The 24,626-nt window shown below is 41.6% G+C and overlaps 2 protein-coding genes and 1 non-coding gene across 3 annotated transcripts; 1 reads left to right on the forward strand and 2 right to left on the reverse strand.

Moving 5' to 3' along the window:
* The first annotated feature begins 235 nt into the window (after positions 1–235).
* On the forward strand, positions 236–2,357 carry LOC134032930 (uncharacterized). The gene is made up of 5 exons (XM_062476994.1): positions 236–304; positions 756–1,091; positions 1,175–1,300; positions 1,393–1,509; positions 1,639–2,357. The coding sequence occupies exons 1-5, from the start codon at positions 259–261 to the stop codon at positions 1,719–1,721; spliced, it is 708 nt and encodes a 235-aa protein (XP_062332978.1). The 5' UTR covers positions 236–258; the 3' UTR covers positions 1,722–2,357.
* Positions 2,358–3,292: 935 nt separating this feature from the next.
* Positions 3,293–12,196, reverse strand: LOC134032895 (uncharacterized). The gene is made up of 8 exons (XM_062476950.1): positions 11,784–12,196; positions 7,825–7,977; positions 7,242–7,593; positions 6,217–6,220; positions 4,056–4,386; positions 3,847–3,963; positions 3,655–3,710; positions 3,293–3,445 (listed from the first exon to the last, which is right to left on the reverse strand). The coding sequence occupies exons 1-8, from the start codon at positions 11,842–11,844 to the stop codon at positions 3,293–3,295; spliced, it is 1,227 nt and encodes a 408-aa protein (XP_062332934.1). The 5' UTR covers positions 11,845–12,196.
* Positions 12,197–13,381: 1,185 nt separating this feature from the next.
* Positions 13,382–13,453, reverse strand: trnac-gca (transfer RNA cysteine (anticodon GCA)). The gene has a single exon. It is a non-coding gene; the product is annotated as a tRNA-Cys (tRNA).
* Positions 13,454–24,626: the final 11,173 nt, after the last annotated feature.

A 24,626-nucleotide genomic window follows, 5' to 3' on the forward strand; every position in this document is an offset into this window, starting at 1 on the left:
TGACTTCATAGTGACCAGGCAATTAAGACTATGTATATGTTAATGTAGTATGTGTATATGAATAGCTACATAAAGGCAAGCACAACTGGGACTATGCTAATGCATGTTCTTAATATTCATCAGTGCTTTCTTTAGCTTATTGGTGGATACATCACAGGAAGTCCATTCCACCAATAAGGTTGCCTCTGAATCCAGGCCGAAGGTCTGCTCATAAGTTAAAAGTCAGAAAAGACAAACTTATCATCGCAAAGCACCAAGATGATCTCAGTCAGACATATCTGTGTACTTCTTCTCTCTCAACTGTGTAAGTGTGCATTTTATCAGTTAACAGTTACACTCTGTTTGGTTTGTTCCATGTAGGTCAACTGTAGATTCTCAAACTATCAAGAAAGTATTAATAGAGTGCCAACGGCATCTCTGATGACTTTCAAAACTTGGTTTGGGTTCGTTGATACCGATTTAAGATTTGTAGAAAGATAATTGAGTGTCTACAATGATCTTTGTGGAGTCGATGGATTTTCTAAAAAGTGTTGGACGGTTAGCTCATGTAATCATTCATAATAAATAGTGGAATAAAAACCTTTAAATACTAAAAAACCTTTGTTACTAATGCAATCCTGTTTTGAAATCTGGACTCAAAACACGGTACAAAAGTGGGTGGGTTTTTATTTCCAGTTGGCAGAGTGATCCTGCACTGTCAGTTTGATTTCTGAGAGAAAATGTTTCCTTTACAACATGGTTTCCCCATTTTCTAGATCTGATTCAAAGTGAGGATGTTCACGGACACATTCATTTGACCACAGCTGAACCCGGTGGAACTGTAACACTGCAGTGTGCAATATCAGAATCAGACTTTCCCAGGAAATGCTGGTACAGACAAACTATGAGACACGTGTTCCAACGTGTTGTGGTTCACAATGGAACTAAATCAACTGTTTTGGTAGAAGAACGTTTCTCTGCAAATATGGTTAATGGTACTTATAATCTAAACATCCAAAACATAACCAGTTCAGACGAGGGAATATACTTCTGTACAACCGAAACACACTATAGGATGGAATTCAGAAACGGCACCTTTGTGACTGTGAATGGTATGTATACCATCGTAGTCTAGAAACAATATTTTATAAGCAGGCTATGTTGTATTCATACTTTTTTCATTGTAAACATTCAGGTAACTGTCCTCTAACCAGCCTCTCCAAGAACAACCTCAGCCCCTCTGATTCTGGGACTTACTACTGTGCAGTGGCCACATGTGGAGAGATACTGTTTGGCAATGGAACAAGACTGTATGTTAAAGGTAATGAGTATGAGTCTAGGTGGATGGATGTTTGGTGTAACTCTACATTTGACTACATCAGTGCTGCCTCCCTCTTCTGTTGTTCCCTCCAGAACCAGCAGTGGATCTCATAGTTATCGTCCTGGGGGTGTCTTTAGCTGTGTGTGTTGTGTTGATCATTATCCTCATCTGTACCAGAAAGACATGGACAGTGTGTGAGAATTGCAAAGGTAAAAGTTATCCTGAGATTGAACTGACAATGTACATACAGGGTATCGAACAGTAAAAACTACAGACAATATCTTTGATTAGAGGCCCTGGGAGTTTTTTCTAATGAATGTTACATTGTCATTGAACAGTGAGTGCTGCCTGTCACGGACATGACAAGACAACTGGACAACAGTCAAGTGGCCAGGTGCAGGTGGTGCAGTCATTATTGTAACAATATGCAGGCTTTATCAGGACGCAATTTAAGGTGGTTTTTAATGTGATGATTTTAGTTTTTCTAATAGTACTTTTCATGTTACAATTACTTTACCTGAAATTATATTGTGATTCTTCACAGAAAGGTGAAGACTGGAACTATGCTGCTCTGCAGTTCTCTGAGATGAAAGGTAAAAGAGGAAGAAGGAAGCGAGAGACCCCACAGGAGAGTGTGTACTCTGATGTGAGGGGTTCTGACTGGGAGGGAAGTGCTCAACAGGAAATCAGTTTGTGAACATTGTTGAGGTGGCAGTTACCGTTAGCGTTATGTTGTACTTCTTTTACTTTTTACTTTGTACTCACGTCTTTTACTCTCTTTAAGTCTTAGTTTCAAAGTAGTGCTTGTGGTTACTAGACATTCAGTCTGAATCTCCAAAGTTAGGCTGAGGCACAGCTACTGTTTACCAGACCTCTGGTCACACTGTGGTTAGCATTCAACAAACGTTTCTCTATATTTTTTTAATAATCAAAGTTTTTATTGCTTTTCCATTGTGAACACACCACAATTAGCTAAATGTAACAGCACCAAACACTCACTATACAGAAATCTGGGCAAAAAAAAAAGTTTAAAAAGGTCACAATTAAAACACATACACATAACAAATGTTTCTATATTGAGAAAATGTTGGCTTAGTTTACTGTGTTTTAGGGGGCGGGGTGGGGGATCTGTGATTGTTGTAGTAAACATACATGATTAGTGAATGTCAGTTGTTAAATGTAACTACTATGTTTTATTAATAAACAACCATTGAAAGTGTGCTCTACTCAGTGACCATTTCCTGTAGCATTCTGCATGCAGGCAGCATTGGACATTGGACTGTATTGAGAATTACCAGTGTTAATCACATAATTAATTGTATCCAGTATGTCTTATATATGTCATGAATGATGAAATATTTTTGTTTGTTTTTATTTTCAAACAATGTATGTTTTTGTGTCCTTGGGCAAGGCACTTCACCCTACTTGCCTCGGGGGGAATGTCCCTGTAGTTACTGTAAGTTGCTCTGGATAAGAGCATCTGCTAAATGACTAAATGTTCAGATCTGTCTCTTCCTCTTCCTGGTTGTGGTTGCCATGATGATGAATATCACATGAGCGTAGGCTACAAGTGCTGTTGCCATTCAGAACCAAACCTCTGACAAGATGAACTGCAACACTGACCGATTATGATATTTCCTAACATTTTACAGCAACCTGCCTCCACGCCTCATCTCTTCTCAGTCGTGAGCTGCTCCCTCTATAGTGCTACCATCTCTTTATGTCCTTTGCAAGACGATTGAATCAGAACCAAATTCAGTTGACTGGGGCTGGGAAAAGGATTACACCTTAGATTATGTATTTAAATGATATATGTAGTTATAAACAAAAGTTGTATAATCAAAATATAAACTGAAGGTCTGGTAACCACAAACACTATTTTGAAACTAAGAAGTAAAGAGAGTAAAAGTGTGATGTGAGTACAAAGTAAAAAGTAAAACAAGTATTAAAAATACAACATAACGCTAACGTTAACTGCCACCTCGACAATGTTTACAAACTGATTTTCTGTTGACCACTTCCCTCCCAGTCAGAACCCCTCACATCAGAGTACACACTCTCCTGTGGGGTCTCTCTCTTCCTTCTTCCTCTTTTACCTTTCATCTCAGAGAACTGCAGAGCAGCATAGTTCAAGTCTTCACCTTCCTGTGAAGAATCACAATATATAAGTAACTGTAACATGAAATGTTCAACAACGGAACTAAAGGAGATTGTCGTCACACTGAAATCAGTAAAGTAATTGTAACATGAAAGGTACCTTTTAGAACAACTAAAATCATCATATTAAAAACCACCTTAAATTGCGTCCTGATAAAGCCTGCATATTGTTACAATAATGACTGCACCAACTGTACCTGACCACTTGACTGTTGTCCAGTTGTCTTGTCATGTCCGTGACAGGCAGCACTCACTGTTCAATGACAAAGTAACATTCATTAGAAAAAACTCCCAGGGCCTCTCATCAAAAATATTGTTAGAAGAATATAGTTTTTACTGTTCGATACCCTGTATGTACATTGTCAGTTCAATCTCAGGATAACTTTTACCTTTACAATTTTCACACACTGTCCGTGTTTTTCTGGTACAGATGAGGATAATGTTCAACACAACACACACAGCTAAAGACACCCCCAGGACGATAACTATGAGATCCACTGCTGGTTCTGGAGGGAACAACAGAAGAGGGAGGCAGCACTGATGTAGTCAAATGTAGAGTTACACCAAACATCCATCCACCTAGACTCATATTCATTACCTTTAACATCCAGTCTTGTTCCATTGCCAAACAGTATCTCTCCACATGTGGCCACTGCACAGTAGTAAGTCCCAGAATCAGAGGAGCTGAGGTTGTTCTTGGAGAGGCTGTAGACACAGCTCCGTGTAGGAGAGGGAGTCTCAGGTCTCTTCTCACACTCTTCACTCCTGTCTCCTTGGGTGTAAAGGAGTCCTGGATGGGATTCTCCTGCCCCGGCTCTGAACCAGAACACACTGTGTTGTCCTGTACAGGACTCAGAGAGGACTGAACACTGCAGAGTCACAGAGTCTCCTGGATGGACTAGCTCAGACTCTGGCTGCTGCAACACTATCTGGTAATCCAACAGATTTAGACTTGTACCTGGATAGTAAAAACCACAGACCTTTAGATCGATCAAATCAATGAGACAATGTATCTAAAGGGTAAGACTGCCAAATCATGTAACATTGTGATAGCATTCATCTTTAAACTCTACCTTTTAATGAGAGGAATGTTACACCTCTAAACTCTGTTCTATAATAATCACCGACCCCACAGTAATAAACGCCCTCATCTTCCTCAGTCACCCTCAGGATCGTGAGCTGATGTCTTCCTTCTGATACCTCATAACGTAAAGGATTAAACCCCTGGTAAAAGTCAGTGTCCACTGAGTGTCTTTGGATCGTCACCATTATTTGTGGAAGGCCTCCCATTGTTTACTTGTACCAGTGTATGATTTTAGACTCATATTCCTGTTTTGATTTGAAAACACACATCAGGCTAACCCTGTCACGAAGTTGAACCATGGTCACAGGATCCAGAGTGTCTAAATGAAAGGAAAACACAATTTTAAAAAATTATTAAATATTTAGTTATGTCAAATATAATTAATACAGTATATTAACAATATTTTTTTCCCCAATGGAATAATACTTACACACTGTGCCTAAAAGAGTCATAACAGTCCATACAGGTAACATAGTGTCTAGCCTCTTCGTGATGCTGTCAATGTTCAGATGTACAGATTGGTGTCAAGATGATCAAGTTTTACAAAGAAAAACTAAAAACACATCTGATTGGTTGAAACCAAAAAGTAGAGTACTTCCTGTTTCCCCGCTTCCAACTCATTTGAAAAGGCCACAATACCATGAAACAGCTAAAGAACTTGAACTTGAAAATGGTCAGTCCATATCTGTTAAGGTTTCTTTGTGTGAAAAAGCTAATGTTATAGTAAGAGGCAGTGGTTTAAGCAGTTATGAAGATGGCCTCATGCATTCCTGTCAGCCTCTGTATGTAGTTCTGTTTGTTTCATGTGACTTATTATAAGAAATAAATTGTATTAGAGATGCTCAATGACAGGTTCTGGACATAAGGTGGAGATAATTGATTCACTAAACATTTATTACAAACAAAAATGTACAGATATCACTCATTCCAACAGTAGATATACTGCACATCGTATGAACACATTAATACAAAATGCCACACTTTTTTTTATCATTAAAAGCCTAACATATCACTACTATTCAAATATAATTTAAACTGAAAAAGGTAAAAAAATATATATAAAATTGATATACTGTAATGACTTAGACGTCAACAATCCAGAAAAAAAAAGAAAAAAGTCCAGGTATCATAACAGAAGTTATTTAAATGATACTGCAGGTAGGTTTACAGTTTGAAAAAGGAAGAGTGATCAAAAAGGACATTCAAATATAATCCTTACAGGCTGTTAATTACATCAAGACCTTTGACATCAGAGTAAATGGTATCTTCCTTGTTGGTGCGTTCAAGTCTTCTGTTCCTGTTGAGGGCTTTGCTTTTTGCAAACTCTAATTGTGAGTAAAGCATCTCGTCACCATCCTGTCTCTGAGAAAAACACGGACTCAGAACTGAATCTAGACACTCAGCACAATCATGTTCATAGAGTAGGACAAGGTGATATGAAGATAAAACTTGATCACAGTGCCACCAACAGGTTACGGAAGTAACCATTTACAAGTGGGGGTGATTAACACCCAGTGGGTTATTTTAGTTGTTGTGGGCACTAGGCACAGCTTATACATTGGTTATTTGTGATATAAATACTGTTTGAATTGATAAATTCAAATTTCCTTAAGCAAATACAGATTAATGTACGATTATTGATAAGAATGACATACCTGCTCATTCTGAGTGTCACTGGTCTCACCAACAGATGCTTGCAGTTGAATGACTCTAGCTTTTACAGACAACAACAAGACATTAGATATACTCGATACGATTTAATCTCATAATTCATGCCTATCTTTTTTTTGTTGTAACCTAAATTGTGCACTGGTAACAGTCATATGTCTGCCTGTCTCTGTGTGGTGTCAGGTATGCTGTTTATGTAGTAGTTTTAATACCTGTCTACAAATAAATTTCCTCTAGTGGGATAAATAAAATTGACTTGACTTGAGTATTAAAATGAACATCTGCTGTATTGGCAGTGTCCACTATACATTCCGTCCTCTGACCTTCATACCACAGAAAGATTTTGCTAGCATGACTGGTAAATGTTTATGTCAAGGTGTTTGTTAAACTCTTTCACCAGTCAGCTGGTTGTTTAATACTGTATGAACCTAAAATCTAAACTGATAGTCACACTGTTCTAGAGGAACAGTGTTCTAGAGGTAACTTTCTTCCACAAAAAGCAAATTCCTTTTTTTCTTCTTCAACGTTAGTTGTTTAGTGATGGATTACAGTAAATAGTAAAACACATGAGATATCAGGAAAAAAAAATCTTGGTGATAATGATATATTTAAGATAATGGTAGAAAAAGGAAAATAGAAAAAGGTTTTCGTACTAGGATATATATGAATGACGAAGAGAAAATGTAACTTACTGTTGCGGCGATCACATTTCAGCCTCTTAACTGTGTAGATTAAGAAGGCGATTATGATGACACATATGACCAACACAGAACAGAGGGATATGACAATCCAGGTCTCTCCAAAATCCTGTGTCACCACACCACATGCTTTGTCTGCAAATTAAAGTATTGTGATAGAAAGATCATAAGTGTTTTACATTTTCTTTTTTTCGTAAAAGTAACATACTCCCAAAATGATCTGTAGGCCTACATCATTTCCACCAATCATTGTGGAATCAAAGCATTGTTTCATCTGGAGACACAGGAACTCAAAATCAAAATAAAACATAGTCTGCTAATATTGTTTATGAACAGTGACATACCCCTTACAGTCACAAAGGTGCTGTTTCTCAAATTAATCCCATATGCCGTTCCCGCTCCACAGAAGTAGATTCCCTCTTCTGAATTGGTTATATTTGGGATTTTTAGAACATAATTCCCATTAACCATTTTTGCAGAGAAACACAGATGATCTCCCAAAACATTTGAATGCTGTTTACTTGGAGATTCAGCCAATAAACATTGGAGCATATGTCCAAGAGATTGCTTGTACCAGTATAGCATTTGATCTTCTTCTGATATCACACACTGCAGTGTTACAGTTCCACCGGGTTCAGCTGTGGTCAAAGGAATATGTTGGTGAACATCTTCACTTTGAATCAGATCTAGAAAATGGGGAAGAATTTTGTAAGACAGTGTTTTTTTTTGCAAGTGATGTTTTTATCCAGGGTTCAATCTATCTTGAACAAACTAATTGATCCAATTCACATGTAGCATCTTTCATCTAACAAATATGTATATTTTTTACAAGTCAATACTTAATAGTCAATAATGTAATATTTAAATACTTAGTAGTCAATAATGTCAGATTTAAACCTGATAACCTTACTTCTTACCTTTAATGCTATATTTATCTCCAATCCTCAACAAAATCGATGTGTTAAATTTAACAATTTTCTGCTGATAAACTTTCACACAATCGTACATGGCAGTATCACTCAGTTTCGTTTGATTAATATGCAGGTTAAAAGTCTGTCCTTCTACTTTTGCTGTGATGCGTGGGGTGTCATTAAAGCCATCCTGTGATATTTTATCTGATCCCATGTGGTTTAATGCCGCTCTGAATTCAGGACTGTGTCCTACACCATGTCTGAACCAGAAGATGAATGAATTCTTGTCAATAAATCCCCTTGGATGGAGACATTGAAGAGTCACATTCTCTCCTGGCTGAACAGTCATCGTATTGTAGTGCAGATCACATGCGAGGCCTGAGTAAATACAACAATACACAGGTATTAATGAGGTATTTATCTATAAATGTAACAATAATACAATATTTTTTGAATTTGAGTATCATACTTACATACACTACTGGCCACAAATAAAGCCTGAAATATGATAGACACCATTATGCTACACCAGAGACTGCTGTGGCATTTATGAGGAAACTGACGGTGATTCATCCAAATATAGTGTGAGGGGTGTGAAAATGTGACTGTGTTTCTGATTGGCTTTTCAACTTCAGTGTAACTATTGAAGAGGTCTGTCCTTATCCACTGATCAGTTAACAATAATTGAAGATAATGATTACGTTTATAATGTTTGGAGTTCTCTGAATATAATAAACAAAGTTTGATCTATACCCTGCTATATCAAGCTCATGAGAACATAACCCTTGGTCATGTCCAGGAGAGAAATATGCCTATCTATTAATTATGTTGCTTGTATCATTATCATATTTGGGTGTGCTCAAGCCTTCGGCGAGAGCACAACCTTTGTTCTCTCACATATATATTTATTATTATTATTTATTTTTGCCCCCCTAAATCTTTGTCAATATTTGGCCTACATAGACAACCTAGGTGTCAAAAGTTTCGTCTTGGTAGCGATTGAGTTGCTTGTATTTTTATTTACGTTCCGTTGCATGGTTTAGGCTGAAGTTAAGTTTTTGTGGCGAAAAGTGAAGCTAACGGTGGCTAATTTGCTAGCCACAGTCACTGACGTTACTAACGTCACTACGTCACTAACGTCACGAAAACACGCGTGACTACCTGTAGCAGAACATTCGTTTCATATCTGTTAACTTGGGGGATAGCTAGGCTAACTATAGCTTTACTGCAAGGCAGCTGCAGGAACGCCACAAGCAAAGAGGCCAGGGTGACTATTTACTCATTTTACTTTGATTGAATTTCAGTGATGAGTTGTTTTTTCACAGCTTTAACATTTGCCATGTCACGGAACCCAAAGTTTTTAAATCTTGTGTCCAGGTAGGTGCTGACAGCAAGACCATAAAAGGATTCAACACTACTGAAATGCTTCTGGCATTGTGTTGTTAGCTCAGCAGCTAGCTAGCTACCTTGGCACTCATGAGATGCAGTTGATCGAGAAGCGGTTAGAACCGAAACTGTACTATACTGTTGCTAGTGGTATGTACCACCGATGCCAGTGGTACGTGACAGCGCCTCTACTGGCACATGACAGTTATTGCTAGTGGTACGTTCCACTGCTGCCAGTGGTACATGACAGTTAGCCTACTGTAGTTGCTAGTGGTACGTGCCATTGCCTCCACTGGCACGTGACAGTGGCTAATGGTACGTACCACCGCTGCCAGTGGTACGTGACAGTGCCTCCACTGGCACATGACAGTTACTGTTCTGTTGATAGTGGTATGCAAGTGTCTCGTGGCAGATGCATTGGCTGTCTTGCAACTTTTGTTTACTGTCGTGTAACTGCCCCGCGGCCATTTTATAATAGGATAACAGGCTATAAACTTTTATTTTTGAAATATAAGTTAAACTGTTTGTGCTAACAGACTCCAAACATACTTTTGACGTCTCACTACAAGCTCACCATACAAAGTAGTCGATTTAGACATTATGATGCATATAGTGTAATGGTGTGACTGTAATGTAAAGCAGACTTGTACACATGTAATGAATTAGTAACAAATTATTTTACTCAAGAGTAACTGAATTTAAGCGTGAACATGAGCCACCGTTGTAGACTCTCGTCTCTAATGCACATCGTTGTGTTGTTATCAGCGCCTCCTAATGACGTATATCATTAATTGTAATAACTGTGTAATAACACTTGCGTACCACTATCAACAGAACAACACCAAGAAGACCAAAGAGCTCATTGTGGACTTCAGGAGAACCAAAGGTGGCACACACACCCCCATCCGTATCAACGGGACAGAGGTTGAGCGTGTCGCCAGCTTTAAGTTCTTGGGTGTCCACATCTCCGAGGACCTCTCTTGGACCCTCAACACCTCAACATTGGTCAAGAAGGCTCACCAGCGCCTCTTCCTCCTGAGGAGACTGAAGAAGGCTCATCTGTCTCCTCTGTCTACCGCTGCACCATCGAGAGCATCCTCACCAACTGCATCTTGGTGTGGCATGGCAGTTGCTCTGTTGCGGACCGGAAGTCTCTTCAGAGGGTGGTGAAAACCGCCCAGCGCATCACTACTTCCTCGATCCCCACCATTGAGGCTGTCCCATAAGCGGAAATCGCGGGGGGGACAGGGGGGACATGACCCCCCCATCCTGGGAAAAATAATATTTGTCCCCCCAATAAATCACTGTAAACATAACTATGTAATTTCAATAATATTAATAATACGCAATGAAAGCGCTTTGCTGATAATGGACACAATGGCGCTTTTTTAATGTGCTATGTTACAGCAGTAATTTTGGTGTCCCCCTCAGAAATTGCTCTTGAGAAAATGTCATATAATTGTCCCCCCCAAAGTTAATAGTAGATGTTTGCCACTGGGCTGTCCAGCACAAAAGATGTCTGCGGAGGCCACGCAGCATCGTCAAGGACAACTCTCACCCCAGCCGCAGACAGTTTGCCCTCCTCCCCTCTGGGGGGCGCTACAGGGCCCTCCGTTCCCGGACCAGCAGGTTCAGGAACAGCTTCTCGCTGCGTCACCCTGCTGAACTCTGCACCACGGTGATGGCCCCCCTGGTTACGCCCTCACACACCCTCCTCCAGTGACTGTACTTACCCCTACACCCTGGCCTGGACGGCTATGCACCTTCTTCCATCCACTGAACATTTGCACTACTTTTTTACTAACTTTACATCCACTTATATACTTAGTCCGTAGTATTCACTGTACCTATCTCTTCATGTTGCATATTGCATATATCACATATTGCATATATCACATGTTGCATATATCACTTCCCTTATATATATATATATATATATATATATATATATATATATATATATATATTTACATTTACATTTATTCATTTAGCAGACACTTTTATCCAAAGCGACTTCCAAGAGAGAGCTTTACAAAGTGCATAGGTCACTGATCATAACAACGAGATAGCCACAAAACATTGCGAGTAGCCAAAACATGAAGCACACATTGTGAACAACCAAAATAAGTGCCAAAGGGAAGAACCATAAGAGCATGGTGTATATATATATATGTTTATATATATATATATATATATATATATATATATATATATATATAAACCCTGATTGACAGCTAGGGTGACCAAACAAACATACCCAATGAATAATATGTTTTAGAACTATATATCTTATTTATTACTGATGAACATTTATTTCTATTTTAACGCTATGAACTACAATTTTTAACTAACTTATAAAGATATCTGGATTAAATATGAAATACTTTTATATTTATGTAATATAATACAGTTTAATGTGACTGCTTATGTTTTTAGTAAGTAAACAGAACCTGTATATTCTAAGGTTTACCACCCAGGCTACACACACAATACTACTTAACAGGCTGGCCACACAGTAGCATTTATATATTTTATAATATACATTTTATTATATTAATATATTTTCACAATTTAGTTACAATTAAAATTGTCAGATGCATTTGTGACAAGTGAGAGCAAATCAAGAAAACAAGAAATCATTCATTTAAAAAGGAATCAACTAATAACACAATGATCATATTAAACACAATTCTTTTAAATTGTACTGGCCAGTTTCTATCACATTTGATGGCAAATTGTGTAGTGGCAGTGGCATATTCCCACCTTATTTAAATAAAAATAGTAGAACTGATAAAAGATTCGTATTGTAGCTGACAAAAATATGATATTGAAAAAAAAATGTATTTTTTTCACATACAGTAGGCTACCGTGACATCGGACAGTGTAAAAAGTATTTGAGCTAGCCTATATTGTTTTGCTGATCACAATTGTTATGAATCGGTTTTAGATTTGTTTTTTGTCTTTTCTGAATCGTGCAAATGTTTCATGGCCCTTTGTCTGGCTAAACAACATCACCTTCATAGTGTATCGGCCAACGTATGTGGTGGTTTTGCAGATCAGGTTGACAACCAACTTGGATTCTCCTTGTTGATGCTCTACCTCTGTATATATGCGGAGTCAGGTAGCTGAGCGGTGAGGGAATCAGGCTAGTAATCCGAAGGTTGCCAGTTCGATTCCCGGTCATGCCAACTGACGTTGTGTCCTTGGGCAAGGCACTTCACCCTACTTGCCTCGGGGAGAATGTCCCTGTACTTACTGTAAGTCGCTCTGGATAAGAGCGTCTGCTAAATGACTAAATGTAAATGTATACACAATTGGGGTGTTGAGTGCCATTAGAGCGCCTACAGGTGATAAGAGAGAATGGCTGAATGCTACTGTATATATTTCCAAATGAAGGTGTTCCAGCTCTATTACAGACTGCCTCCACAAGGTTAGTTTTAGTAATGATGAAATTGTTTACATATTTGCAGTCTATAATGTGTGTGTCAGAAGAAGTGTTATTCAGCTCCAGTGTTCGCATGACGCGAGTACAGTCCTGGGTTGCCATTCCCATTGTTATGTGGTTCCTGACAAAATTGTAGTAACCTCTGGGTGGATTATCTGCCCTCACCACTGTGCAGGCCAGCAGCAGGAGTATCCACTGGAGCTTCATGATGACCTAAGGAGAGTCCTGACTTTCATCTGTTACATTCACGTCAATATTTGAACTAAGCCAATAGTGCTTCTCGCAAATCATGTGATGATTATTTACTTTTCCTGTCCTTTGGCTCTGTGGATACAAATACCTGTAATTCATTAATACACAACCTTTATTGCTACAATAGGACAAATACGGAATATAAACTGAATTTGAGTAATACAGTTTTCTCAGTCACTTTGGTACACGAATCATATCACAATTGAAATTCTCAAAACCTTTTGTTCAACCTCCACATCATCTAGTCATTTGTCACAAAAAATAAAATATTCATTTAGCAGACGCTCTTACCCAGAGCGACTTACAGTAAGTACAGGGACATTCCCCCCAAAGCAAGTAGGGTGAAGTGCCTTGCCCAAGGCGCAACGTCATTTGGCACGGCTGGGAATCGAACTGGCAACCTTCAGATTACTAGCCCGACTCCCTCACCGCTCAGCCATCTGACTCCCTCAACACGCTGCCATTGTCAATGTACAGCACAGGGGGCACTAGGATTTGAACCTGGGACCTCTTGATCTGCAGTCAAATGCTCTACCACTGAGCTATACCGCCTATGTTCTCACTGTTTTGAACAAATTGTCAATGTTTTGTACATTATTGCAAATTATTTTGTACAATTGTCAGCTGTTTCCAATATTATAAATTACTTATGCTACGTATATAAAAATGTATTACATGGTTCGGTGTTGAATAGTCATACCCCACAAAACATCTAGGCATTAGTTCATCGATAAGCAAGTCCTTTATCTTACGACTGCCCTGAAGTTACCTTGGTCAAATGCCCGCTCACAAACATGTCACAGGAAGGTATAAGGTCAAAACACATTTTTGATTCAGAAAATTGTATTTAATGTACATTTGAAAACAAACTTATGTCCCTGGTCAAAGTGTAAAAAACTGTAAAGTTCAAGAATTGACTTCAGCTGCATTAGCACCCCCTGGTGGTGAAGTATGAGTATGACAGCTGGTCTGTGTGAGGTCCACTGTCTGAGGCTGTCAGGCCTTCCAGAACACATGTAGAATGAGTTAGTTCCATTCTGCTGAGAGGAACCGCTGATCTGATCTGCTCTGCTCTCAGTCTGCATGATCTCTGCAGCCATCTTTTTAAATCCTTGCGAGACTCTCCTGAAGTTACCATAGTCAAATATTTAGATTGTGAGAATTTGAGATTTATTTGATCTTATGGTACAAGTTCAAGGCAAAAGGTCAACAGTTTTCCAAGGTAGAATGCTGAGCAAACTGTTTTCAATAGAGGTTTGTTTACTGTCCCATTAATTTAGTGGGAAACAAATAGTTGCATCACTCAAACAAACAGTAAACAAATAACTCAAATACAGTTTGCCAGTTAACCTGTTTTAACAGAAATTTCAATAAATGTTTTATGTCATTGTAACTGTAATTTAAAGACTAACACCATACACACAATACTACTTAACAGTCTGCCCACACAGTAGCATTTATTTAATACATTTTCACAATTTAGTTACAATTAAAATCATGCTGCTTTTCAGATGTATTTGTCACAACTGAAAGCAAATCAAGGAATCAGGCATTGCATTACTGTAAAAGGAAGCCACTAATAACAAAAGGATCATATGTAACACAATTCTTTTAAATTGGACTGGCCAGTTTCTATCACATTTGATGGCAAATTGTGTAGTGGCATATTCCCACCTTATTGAAATGAAAAAATAGTAGAACTGATTAAAGTATTGTAGCTGACAAAAATATGCTAAACAACATCACCTTCATAGTGTGTCGGCCAGAGTATGCGACGGTTTTGCAGATCATGTTCACAAGAAACTCTGATTCTCCTTATTGGTGCAATACCGTTGTATACACAATTGGGGTGTTGAGTGCCACTAGAGCGCCTACAGGTGACAAGAGAGAATCGTTGAGTACTAGTGAATATATCCCTATCTCGAAAGTCACGTGTTCCAGCATTATTACAGACGGCCTCGACCTGTTCGAGGATAGGGTTAGTAACGATGAACGTGTTCGTATATTTGCAGTTCTGAGTTCCAGGCTCATTCAGCTGCAGTCTTCGCATGATGCGAGTACAGTCCTGGATTGCCATTCTCGCTTGTGTGTGGATCCGGACAAAATGGTTGTAACGAGGGGGTGGATTGGCTGCCCTAACCACCGCGCAGGCCCCTAGCAGAAGTATCCACTGGAGCTTCATAATGTCCTAAGGACAAAAGATATGAATAAAACTACCATTACAGTCTGACATTCCATGGCATCGAATTCTGTGTGATTTGCAGCGTGATGCAGAAATTAATACATGGATGTGGTACAAGGAAACAAACATTTTCATTAGCTAAAGAGTTGTTCACTGATTCACAGTATTTAAACAATTTAATTCCCTGTGTCAAAAATGCCTACATACCTGTATCTCCACAAGTCTACACTACTGTAGTCTGCATTGAGTCCTGACTTTTATCTGTTACATTCACGTCAATATTTGAACTAAGCCAATAGTGCTTCTCGCAAATCATGTGATGAGTATTTACTTTTCCTGTACTTTGGTTCTGTGGATACAAATACCTGTAATTCATTAATACACAACATTGATTGGTAAAATAGGACAAATACGGAATATATTATAGTAAAAAAATAGTAAACTGAATTTGATTGATTAATACAGTTTTCTCTGTGACTTTGGTACATGAATCACATCCCAATTGAAATTCTCAAAACCTTTTGTTCAACCTCCACATCATCTATTGATTTCTCACTCTTTCGAACAAATTGTGAATGCTTTGTTACATTCTTGCAAATGATTTTGTACAATTGTCTGCTGTTTCCAACATGATCCATTGCTTATGCTATGTTGATGAAAATGTATTACATAGTGGGTCAGTGTTGAATAGTCATACCCCACAAAACATCTAGGCATTAGTTCATCGATAAGCAAGTCCTTGATTTCTCCCACAAAACCAACAGAGCATGTGATGATTATTTACACTTCCTCCTGTAGCGGGGTTTGCTCGTTTAAGATTAGCAATACTTAATTTATAATAAAGTATGTAGTTCTTGGGGGGGGCACCACCTCTTATTGTTAAAGGGATAGAGGAAACCTTATTGAATAATATTTAAATAATAGCCTTCGTAATAATCAGTCTAATCTTAAGTCGTGAATTCTATGAAAGTAGAGCAGATCAGATAACGTGAGTGATACGCGAATATTATACACAATGATTTATTTAGGAGAATGTAATTATAATGAACAAATACCAGATAAGTTATGGGTTAGTCAGAGTAGTACAGTGGCTGGATGCAAATGAGGGCGAGCAACACAATGGCTGTGTAGAGCGCGTGTAAAGGGGGGAGGGAGAGAGAGTGAGAGAGGGGTAGAGAGGGACAGGTAGGCCTTTGTGGTAACAATGGACGAGCAAGGGCAACTGACTTAGCAAGGGTTAAGCTAACTCATTTGTAAAATACAATCAACATCAACAATTCAATCACAACATGCCAATATGTCACAGGTAAGAAATATTGCAAATCGTAGTTACTTTTGTCGGTTTGAAGAAGGGTAGAGTCAATGGTTTCGTTATCGTCCAACGAAAATAGAACAACGGAATCTTTGGCCAAAGTTCCGGGCGCTCAGTGAATTTGCAGGTTGAGAGGAATAGTTTAGAAATGTCGCGAGCACTTCAGTTTAATCCTACGAACAAGCGAGGGTGATTGTACGTTTGGGGGTTTTATACTCCAAAGAACAAGGGGGGGGTCCCCGTGAAGGTGACCTCTTTCATTGGTCAGTTTCCCCCCACCTGGGCGTCGTCCTGAGATCTGCCTAGGTGTGAAGTAGCTGTACCTTTTGAGTTCCGTTATTTCAACTGTCTATGGAATGCTCAAACTTCAGAATATAACAATACAACATTCGTAAATGGTTTTGTTAGTATGGTACAATCATTTTGATATCAAGATTGGCTGACTTAACTATACTTGAAGGGAAGTTATAATCAAACCTCAATTAAACAACGTTCTAAGTAAATGGGAAAAACACACATTATAACACATCAACTACTGTCATTGAAATAGTGTCCATGAGCCATGTAGTCCTTGAGAATGTGTTTGTAAATCCACATAAGAAAGTTCTTCCTTGTAAATCCTTTGTCTGATACTGTGGGCCGTGTGGCCTCTGTATCTGACCCCATGCTGGGTCAGAAGCTTTGAAGCTTCTCCTCTGGGAGAAGGACAAAGGGGGAAGACCCTTTCCTTGTCGGGGGTAGGAGAAGGTGTGATGGTACCGTGCTTTGTCTGTGGACTGTGCTACACTCCTCATTGATTCGGTGGGTACAGACGTTTGTGTCAAGTTCACTGTGCAAAGGATGATGCAACATGAAGATGACACTGCACTTCAGAAGGAAGTAATCTGGCAAAGAACACAGGTAAAGGTAACGGCCAAAAACACCCACACAGTCGTATATCTCCACAAGTCCACAGCACGGATCGGACTCATGACTTTCATCTGTCACATTCACGTCACACAACAATATTTCAACTTTCGACTGTGGAGAAAGAAGATTCTGTAGAGGACTGTGGAGAAATGCTCTGAAAGACCAAAATGTACACTGCATTTGATCGGATCCTGGCTACTAGAGACAAGTTTAGCTAGGGGGCAGTGTTGATCCAAGATTCACAGGAAATCTCCCAAACAGTATGATCTGACCTAAAGGACATTCATGAAACCGTACACAAATACAAAAGTATTCTGATGTTGAGTTTGTAATTTGAAGCATAAGGCTATTTAGAAACTTGATTCGTGTTTACAGAACTTCCTCACAGAATCCCAGCTGTTCATCGGAAATGTGTTTGCTACTTTAGAAAATACATGTATCAATCAACAGGTTTTTGAGAAACATTGGATTAAAAAATCATCATTAGGAAATGAAAGGGAGTGTGTGTGTGTACATATGTGCGCATGCACGTGTGCCTGCATATGTATGTGTGTGTAGATGTGTGTAAACGTACGTGTGTGTGTGTGTGTGAGTGTGTGTGTGAACATACATGGGATAGTGGGTCACAGCAACACTTAGACCCATATCTGCCACCATTGAGAGGTGGAGCACAGCAAAATGAAGATTAACAGCAGACCAGAGACATCTTTGACCCTGAGAATCAAGTCTCCCTCAAACTGCCTGAGATGAATGGGTTAGGAGAACAGCTCAGACAATAAGAGAATTACTGGATTAGGCCGAACTCAAAAGTTTCCCTTTTCAGAGAAACATAGAACAAAGTTATTCTGAAACCATTATCAAGATCACACTTCTATTGGTAGAGCATTCAAATATACATTATTTCCTGAAAACCAGCTTTCTGCTGTTAAAAGGTATAAAATAAAAAACGTTTGAATGGAAAAACAAAGGATTTAATCAATGTTCTTAAATGTCAGAAGTGATTTAACATTTCCTAGTTCCCATGTAAGAGTGTTTTTTTGTGTACACCATGTTGTAAACACAGTTCCCAGCTACCCCAACCTTCAGACCCACTCCACAGGCCCCCCGGCCACCCAGCCCCCCCAGCCTCCTCCCCTCAGCCTCCCTAGCCCTGCACCCCCCCAGTCCCCTAGCCCCTTCCTCCCCACACCCCCAGCTTCTACCAACCAGCCTCCACCCCCAGCCTCCACCCCCAGCCTCCCCCCCAGCCTCCACCCCCAGCCTCCACCCCCAGCCTCCCCCCCAGCCTCCACCCCCAGCCTCCACCCCCAGCCTCCCCCCCAGCCTCCACCCCCAGCCTCCACCCCCAGCCTCCCCCCCAGCCTCCCCCCCAGCCTCCACCCCCAGCCTCCCCCCCAGCCTCCACCCCCAGCCTCCACCCCCAGCCTCCCCCCCAGCCTCCCCCCCAGCCTCCACCCCCAGCCTCCCCCCCAGCCTCCCCCCCAGCCTCCCCCCCAGCCTCCACCCCCAGCCTCCCCCCCAGCCTCCCCCCCAGCCTCCACCCCCAGCCTCCCCCCCAGCCTCCACCCCCAGCCTCCCCCCCAGCCTCCCCCCCAGCCTCCACCCCCAGCCTCCCCCCCAGCCTCCCCCCCAGCCTCCCCCCCCAGCCTCCCCCCCAGCCTCCACCCCCAGCCTCCCCCCCAGCCTCCAGCCTCCACCCCCAGCCTCCAGCCTCCACCCCCAGCCTCCAGCCTCCACCCCCAGCCTCCCCCCCATTTTTATTTCAGGGCTCCCCGGTAGCTTGCCGGATAAGTGCACGCACCATGTAAGGTGAGGCCTAACCCCGGCCTGGGTTCAAATCCGGCCTTGACTTGCAGCATGTATTCCCCTCTCTCCTCCTGCCTTTCCTGTCTCACTTCACTCGCAACAAAAAGGTACATTTAGAAAAAGGACTCCAACAGCAAACGTGTTTATCGCGGCGGCGAGTCGGTCACAACCGGATTTGTCACGCAGCCTCACGAGATTACATCAGCGCGAGAGACCCACAACGGCATCTGACGTGAACAAAGATGCTTGAAACGTAGATTTGATAAGCGGCGAATAACGAGGTTTTGGTGGGACTTAGCGTCCGTAAAGTATGAGTGGCGTCTGGGTTAATAATTTCCTCCCTCCAAGATAGAAGAGGCGCCTGGACTCGTGAGCGCTCCATCACGGTCGCCCTGCATCTCTCCACACAACAGCTGCTCAGGGTTCTTCACCGAGACGTGGTTAAACTTGTGAGAAATAGTTCAGAGGGGCATAACTAAGTATTCCAATCAACCTCGACTTGTATGGGGCAAACAACTTGAAATCTTGACAACACCAAGCCACGAGCCAACAAGCGTCTTATTGCCTTGCGGTGTCGCTGTCATTTTATCCTTTGTTCCTGTTATAACGACGACGGAATGGAATGCAACAAGCACGCTCCCTATCAGATGAGCCCCACTGACTGCACATGTTGTACTCTGACAAAGCGTAGGCATTCCAGAAGAAGTGGCTAATGGTTGGAACAGTGCTGTTCTGTTCTACTCATATCACACATATCACAGCCCCACAGCAGCCAGAAGACAGAGGGAGAGTGAGGGGTAGGCAGAGGCCAGGAGGAGGCCAGGAGGAGGGCTGGAGGAGGGTTGGAGGTTTGGAGGAGGGTTGGAGGAGGGCTGGAGGAGGTTTGGAGGTTTGGAGGAGGGTTGGAGGAGCGCTGGAGGAGGGTTGGAGGAGGGCTGGAGGTTTGGAGGGCTGGAGAAGGGCTGGAGGAGGGCTGGAGCAGGGCTGGAGGAGGAGGGCTGGAGGAGGGATGGAGGAGGAGGGCTGGAGGAGGGTTGGAGGAGGGCTGGAGAGCACAATCAAAAATAGAACTGTGATCTCTGGAGAGGCCATTGAGGGTCTCGTCGTTCTCAAGCGCGATAATCTTTTTTCCACTGCGGGAGAGGAAGGAAAAAAAGGGGTTGATAAAAATGATTTTGTAACAACGTGAGAGGCCATTGCTGTCTGTATGTGCGTATGTGTGCGTGTGTGTGTATGTGCTTCTTTGTGTGTGTGTGTGTGTATGTGCTTCTTTGTGTGTGCGTGTGTGTGTGTGTGTGCGTGTGTGTGTATGTGCTTCTTTGTGTGTGTGTGTGTGTGTGTGCGTGTGTGTGTATGTGCTTCTTTGTGTGTGTGTGTGTGTGTGCGTGTGTGTGTATGTGCTTCTTTGTGTGTGTGTTTGTGTGTGTGTGTGTGTGCGTGTGTGTGTATGTGCTTCTTTGTGTGTGTGTGTGTGTGTGTGCGTGTGTGTGTATGTGCTTCTTTGTGTGTGCGTGTGTGTGTGTGTGCTTCTTTGTGTGTGTGTGTGTGTGTGTGTGTGTGTGTGTATGTGCTTCTTTGTGTGTGCGTGTGTGTGTGTGTGCTTCTTTGTGTGTGTGTGTGTGTGGTATCTTGAATCTAGCTGTCCTGGCCTTTCCACCAAGGTCACTGTCAGAAGACTGAAAGACCATTTGTGGAAAAGTTTGAGAAGTTTATTTTGTATGTTTATGTTAACACACGTACACACAGACATTATGTTCCATTTCTTCATCTCCCTCTCTTTCTATCACTCTATCTCTCTCTCCTTCTCTTTTCCTCTATCTCTCCCTCTCTATAATTGTATCTCTTTCTCCTTCTACCCCTGTCTCCATCACTCTCTCTCTCCTTCCCTCTCCCCCTCTCTCTCTATCACTCCATCTTTCTCTTCGTCAAAAGAAATACACATCTAAGGACACATTTAATGTAATCGAATGATTCATAAAAGATTACACAACTCCAACTAAGCCAGAGTGTTTCAAAGTTACAGGAAGAAAAAAAACACAGAAGGGTCTCTCTTTCATCCCCAGGAAGCATCTGAAAGGTGAAGTGCTCTTCCTGATAAAGGACAGAACGGCACTTCCCGTGCAGCTGAAGGAAGGCTTTGTGGGCTGTGGATTTGTTCAGGGTAAAAATGACCTCCCACACACTATTCTCTTTGTAATCATTTACAATGACTGAAGATGCTAAAACCTGATTGAAGTTGTAAAAACTATGGCAATTTATAGAGTGCCACAGGCACAACATACTGTACACTTTGAGCAAGATGACATATGGAGATTACTTCCAATCTTGGGTAGGTGGGTATGTTGTAACACAATGAAGCCAAGATGGATGAAAGTGAAATCAATGGAGACACTATAGAGAGTAGAACACAGAGTCTTGGTCAATTGGATGTTTTTAAATGGGAAGGAGAGAGTCAATAGGTGAAGAAAAAAAAAAGGTAGGTGGATGATTATATTAGGTAGCTTGGACAATAGGAATGTTATTTCTCCTTCTCTCTTTCCAACTCTCTCTCTCTTTTCTCCCCCTCCCCCCCCTTTCCTCCCCCTTCTGTCTCCACCCCAACCCCACTACGGTGCATGATCAGCCCCCTCCAGTGCTTCAAAGCCCCCTGTAATATATCAGCTTGCAGCCCAGCGCTCCTCACAAAGACCAGGAGGCCTCGTGAATAATCCACAGCTTTCCGTGAATGCTTGCCGCTAGATAGATGAGATGTGGTGGATGAAAGCACAGACCTGTAAATCACGGACCAAGCAAGAAGAAGCCACTTTACCGGGCTCAGGTCATCGTGAAGGCAATAGTCTGATCCACAGCTGGGTCCACACCTGACAATCTTCCACACTTACAGCACTTTGACAACTTTGACCTTTTTCCAAGTCACCTGAGCTTTTGTTCAGGCAGAGAATACAGACACCCACTGCTGCTGGCCCTGTTGCAGTTGCCAGTATGGATTGAGCCGTAGTGTTTTATTAATGGATCAATTGTGTCTCTGCATGATGACGTCATGACCTGGGGAATGTATTGATTTCTGCCAGAAACATTATTGTGGATTCAGAAATGTGGATTTATCGATCCCAGCTCTTCTGCTACACTAAAAGGAGAAAAGGATGAACTGCGGCAATGATACGGTTTAATGGTTGTTTCCATACTCACATCCAGAACAGACACACACACACACACTCTCCCTCTATTTTTCTCTCCCCTCCCTTTTTCCCTCTTGTTCTTCCTTTCCCTCTCTCTCTCTCTCCCTCTCCTTCTTCCCTCTCTCTATCTTTTTCTCACCCCTCCATCTTTCCCACCCACCCTCCCTCTCCTTCCTCCTATCTTCTCCTTTGTTCCTCTCCCTCTCTCTTTTTCAACGCACTGAACAATTGTGAGTAGATTGGTGGTTAGATAGCGCGTCGCACGTACAGTTGCATAAACGGGCGGCCCGATTCTTCTTTAATATCATCCTCGTGTGTTGGTGTGAAAGCAGGGGTGAGGATTCTATCTGAATGAGGATGTAATTGTTGAGGGCTGCCAGGGGGAGAGAAGGGAAGGTTATGGAACTGCAGAGATTATTTCCCATGGGTCCATTATTGCTGAAGCAGTCGCAGATGCATGAATGCCTGGAAGGACTGTGTGCTCCTCACTAGGTCTGGCTGCTAGATGGACCACTGGGGCAATATCTGTCATCTGAAATGGTGTCGCTCTTATGTTTCTGACAGGCACAATACCACAGGGCCCATCTGCAAGGACCCCAAATGCCACAAATTGAACTTTTTCTCTCTCGCCCCAACCATATGCCTGTGTCATTCATGGTTCAAAGTATTGTGTTTAATCCTCTGAAGATTTTCCACACTGTATTTGTAGCTTGATTGCCGTCTCTGAACTCTTGAATGTACCTCTGAGGCCTTCTGGTTCCTGTTTGATGAAGGAGAACATGTCACTGCCCTCTCATTCACGAGCCTGGGTTACTCTCTACATTTACATTTTATTCATTTATTCATGACTCTTCTGTGCAAAGTGACATACAAATAGTGAAGAAAGTATAGCAGAACACCAGGGATCAGAACGGCAAAGTTCTAACAGTATTTCGGTGACCAGAGTTAAGGAACCATCTGTATTTACCAGGCACAGTGAGCGCACAGCTCACCGCATCTCAGCTACCAAGCACAGCGCAGAGTAACCGCATCTCAGCTGCCAGGCACACGATAATAATATCTCTACAGAACAACAAACACGTCTTAACTACAGTGTTACATAATACACGGCTGCATAAACAAAGTCATAACTATTTTATTCAAAGGAAGCTTGGAGTGGTGTAGATCATGATCAAGATGTGCCACGCTAGTACACTGAAGTAAAACATCCCTGTTGTGGCTATCACGCTGCTCTTACTATTTTGTTGCAACCATGTTATTGCTAGTCTGTTGTTGCTATCATGTTGTTGCTAATCTGTTGTTGCTACTACTGTGTTGACGACACTACAGTAGGCTGTGTAAATGCTATAATGATGTTTTTACTATGTTGTTGACACTACACAGTATGTGGTTGTCACTGTGTTGGCTATCTAAGGAAAGACCATGAGTATTTTCAACATCACCATGGTTACTTCCACTAGTAATTAAATATCCATCCAACAGCTGTTAGGTTGCTTGTATGAGCACAAACTGCCCTCTGAAAAACAGTAATAACATAGCTCAGGAACCTGCCAGAGGCCATCAGGTAAAGTCATGGAAATTAAGATGAAAATCAGATATTGAAGGACCCGAAGAAGAGAAGGGAAGACAAAACGTCTTCTTGGGAGGGCGGATCCGAAGGGTTTTCTCCCTCAGAGAGGAGACAGCCCTCTAAGTCTTATTGAGCAATCATGGAGAGAACAGCTTTTGGTTTCATTGTGTGTTTTGTCTGACTAGTGGCCCTTGGGGAGCCTGCCACTCACTCGCACATCTCTCCTTCTACAGAGAAGAGATTCTTTTTTGACTGGGGAGGATTTTTCCTTTTTGCCCATAAGTGGTCTGATTTAAGGCCCAGAACCTTGTGATTACTTTAAATGGAGGAACTCAGAGAGACAAAGAGAGTTATTGAGAGAGAGAGGGAGCGAGCGAGGGAGAGAGAGGGAGCAAAAGCAGGAGAGATAGAGAGATAGAGAGATAGAGAGGAGACAGAGAGAAGGAAAAATAGAGAGAGAGAGAGAGAGAGAGAGAGAGAGAGAGAGAGAGAGAGAGAGAGAGAGGGAAAGGGAGATAGATAAATAGCCTCCATAGTGTCTCTATTGACCTACATTATTATAGATTTAAATGTTGAATGTCATATTTTTTTATTAACACTAAAATCCTTTCCCTTGAGGTTCCAACACCGTGACACAGAGAACCAGCACAAAGGAAGAGATGTGTTTGCCTGAGACACAGAGCAGCGATTCCCTTGTGTCCTTCCTGTTGTTCATTCTACGGGTATTACATTCAAGGAGACCAACTAGGGCTAAAAGGAAAATGCTA

This window comes from Osmerus eperlanus, chromosome 13 (genome assembly GCF_963692335.1).
Source record: "Osmerus eperlanus chromosome 13, fOsmEpe2.1, whole genome shotgun sequence".
Taxonomy (NCBI): Eukaryota; Metazoa; Chordata; class Actinopteri; order Osmeriformes; family Osmeridae; genus Osmerus; species Osmerus eperlanus.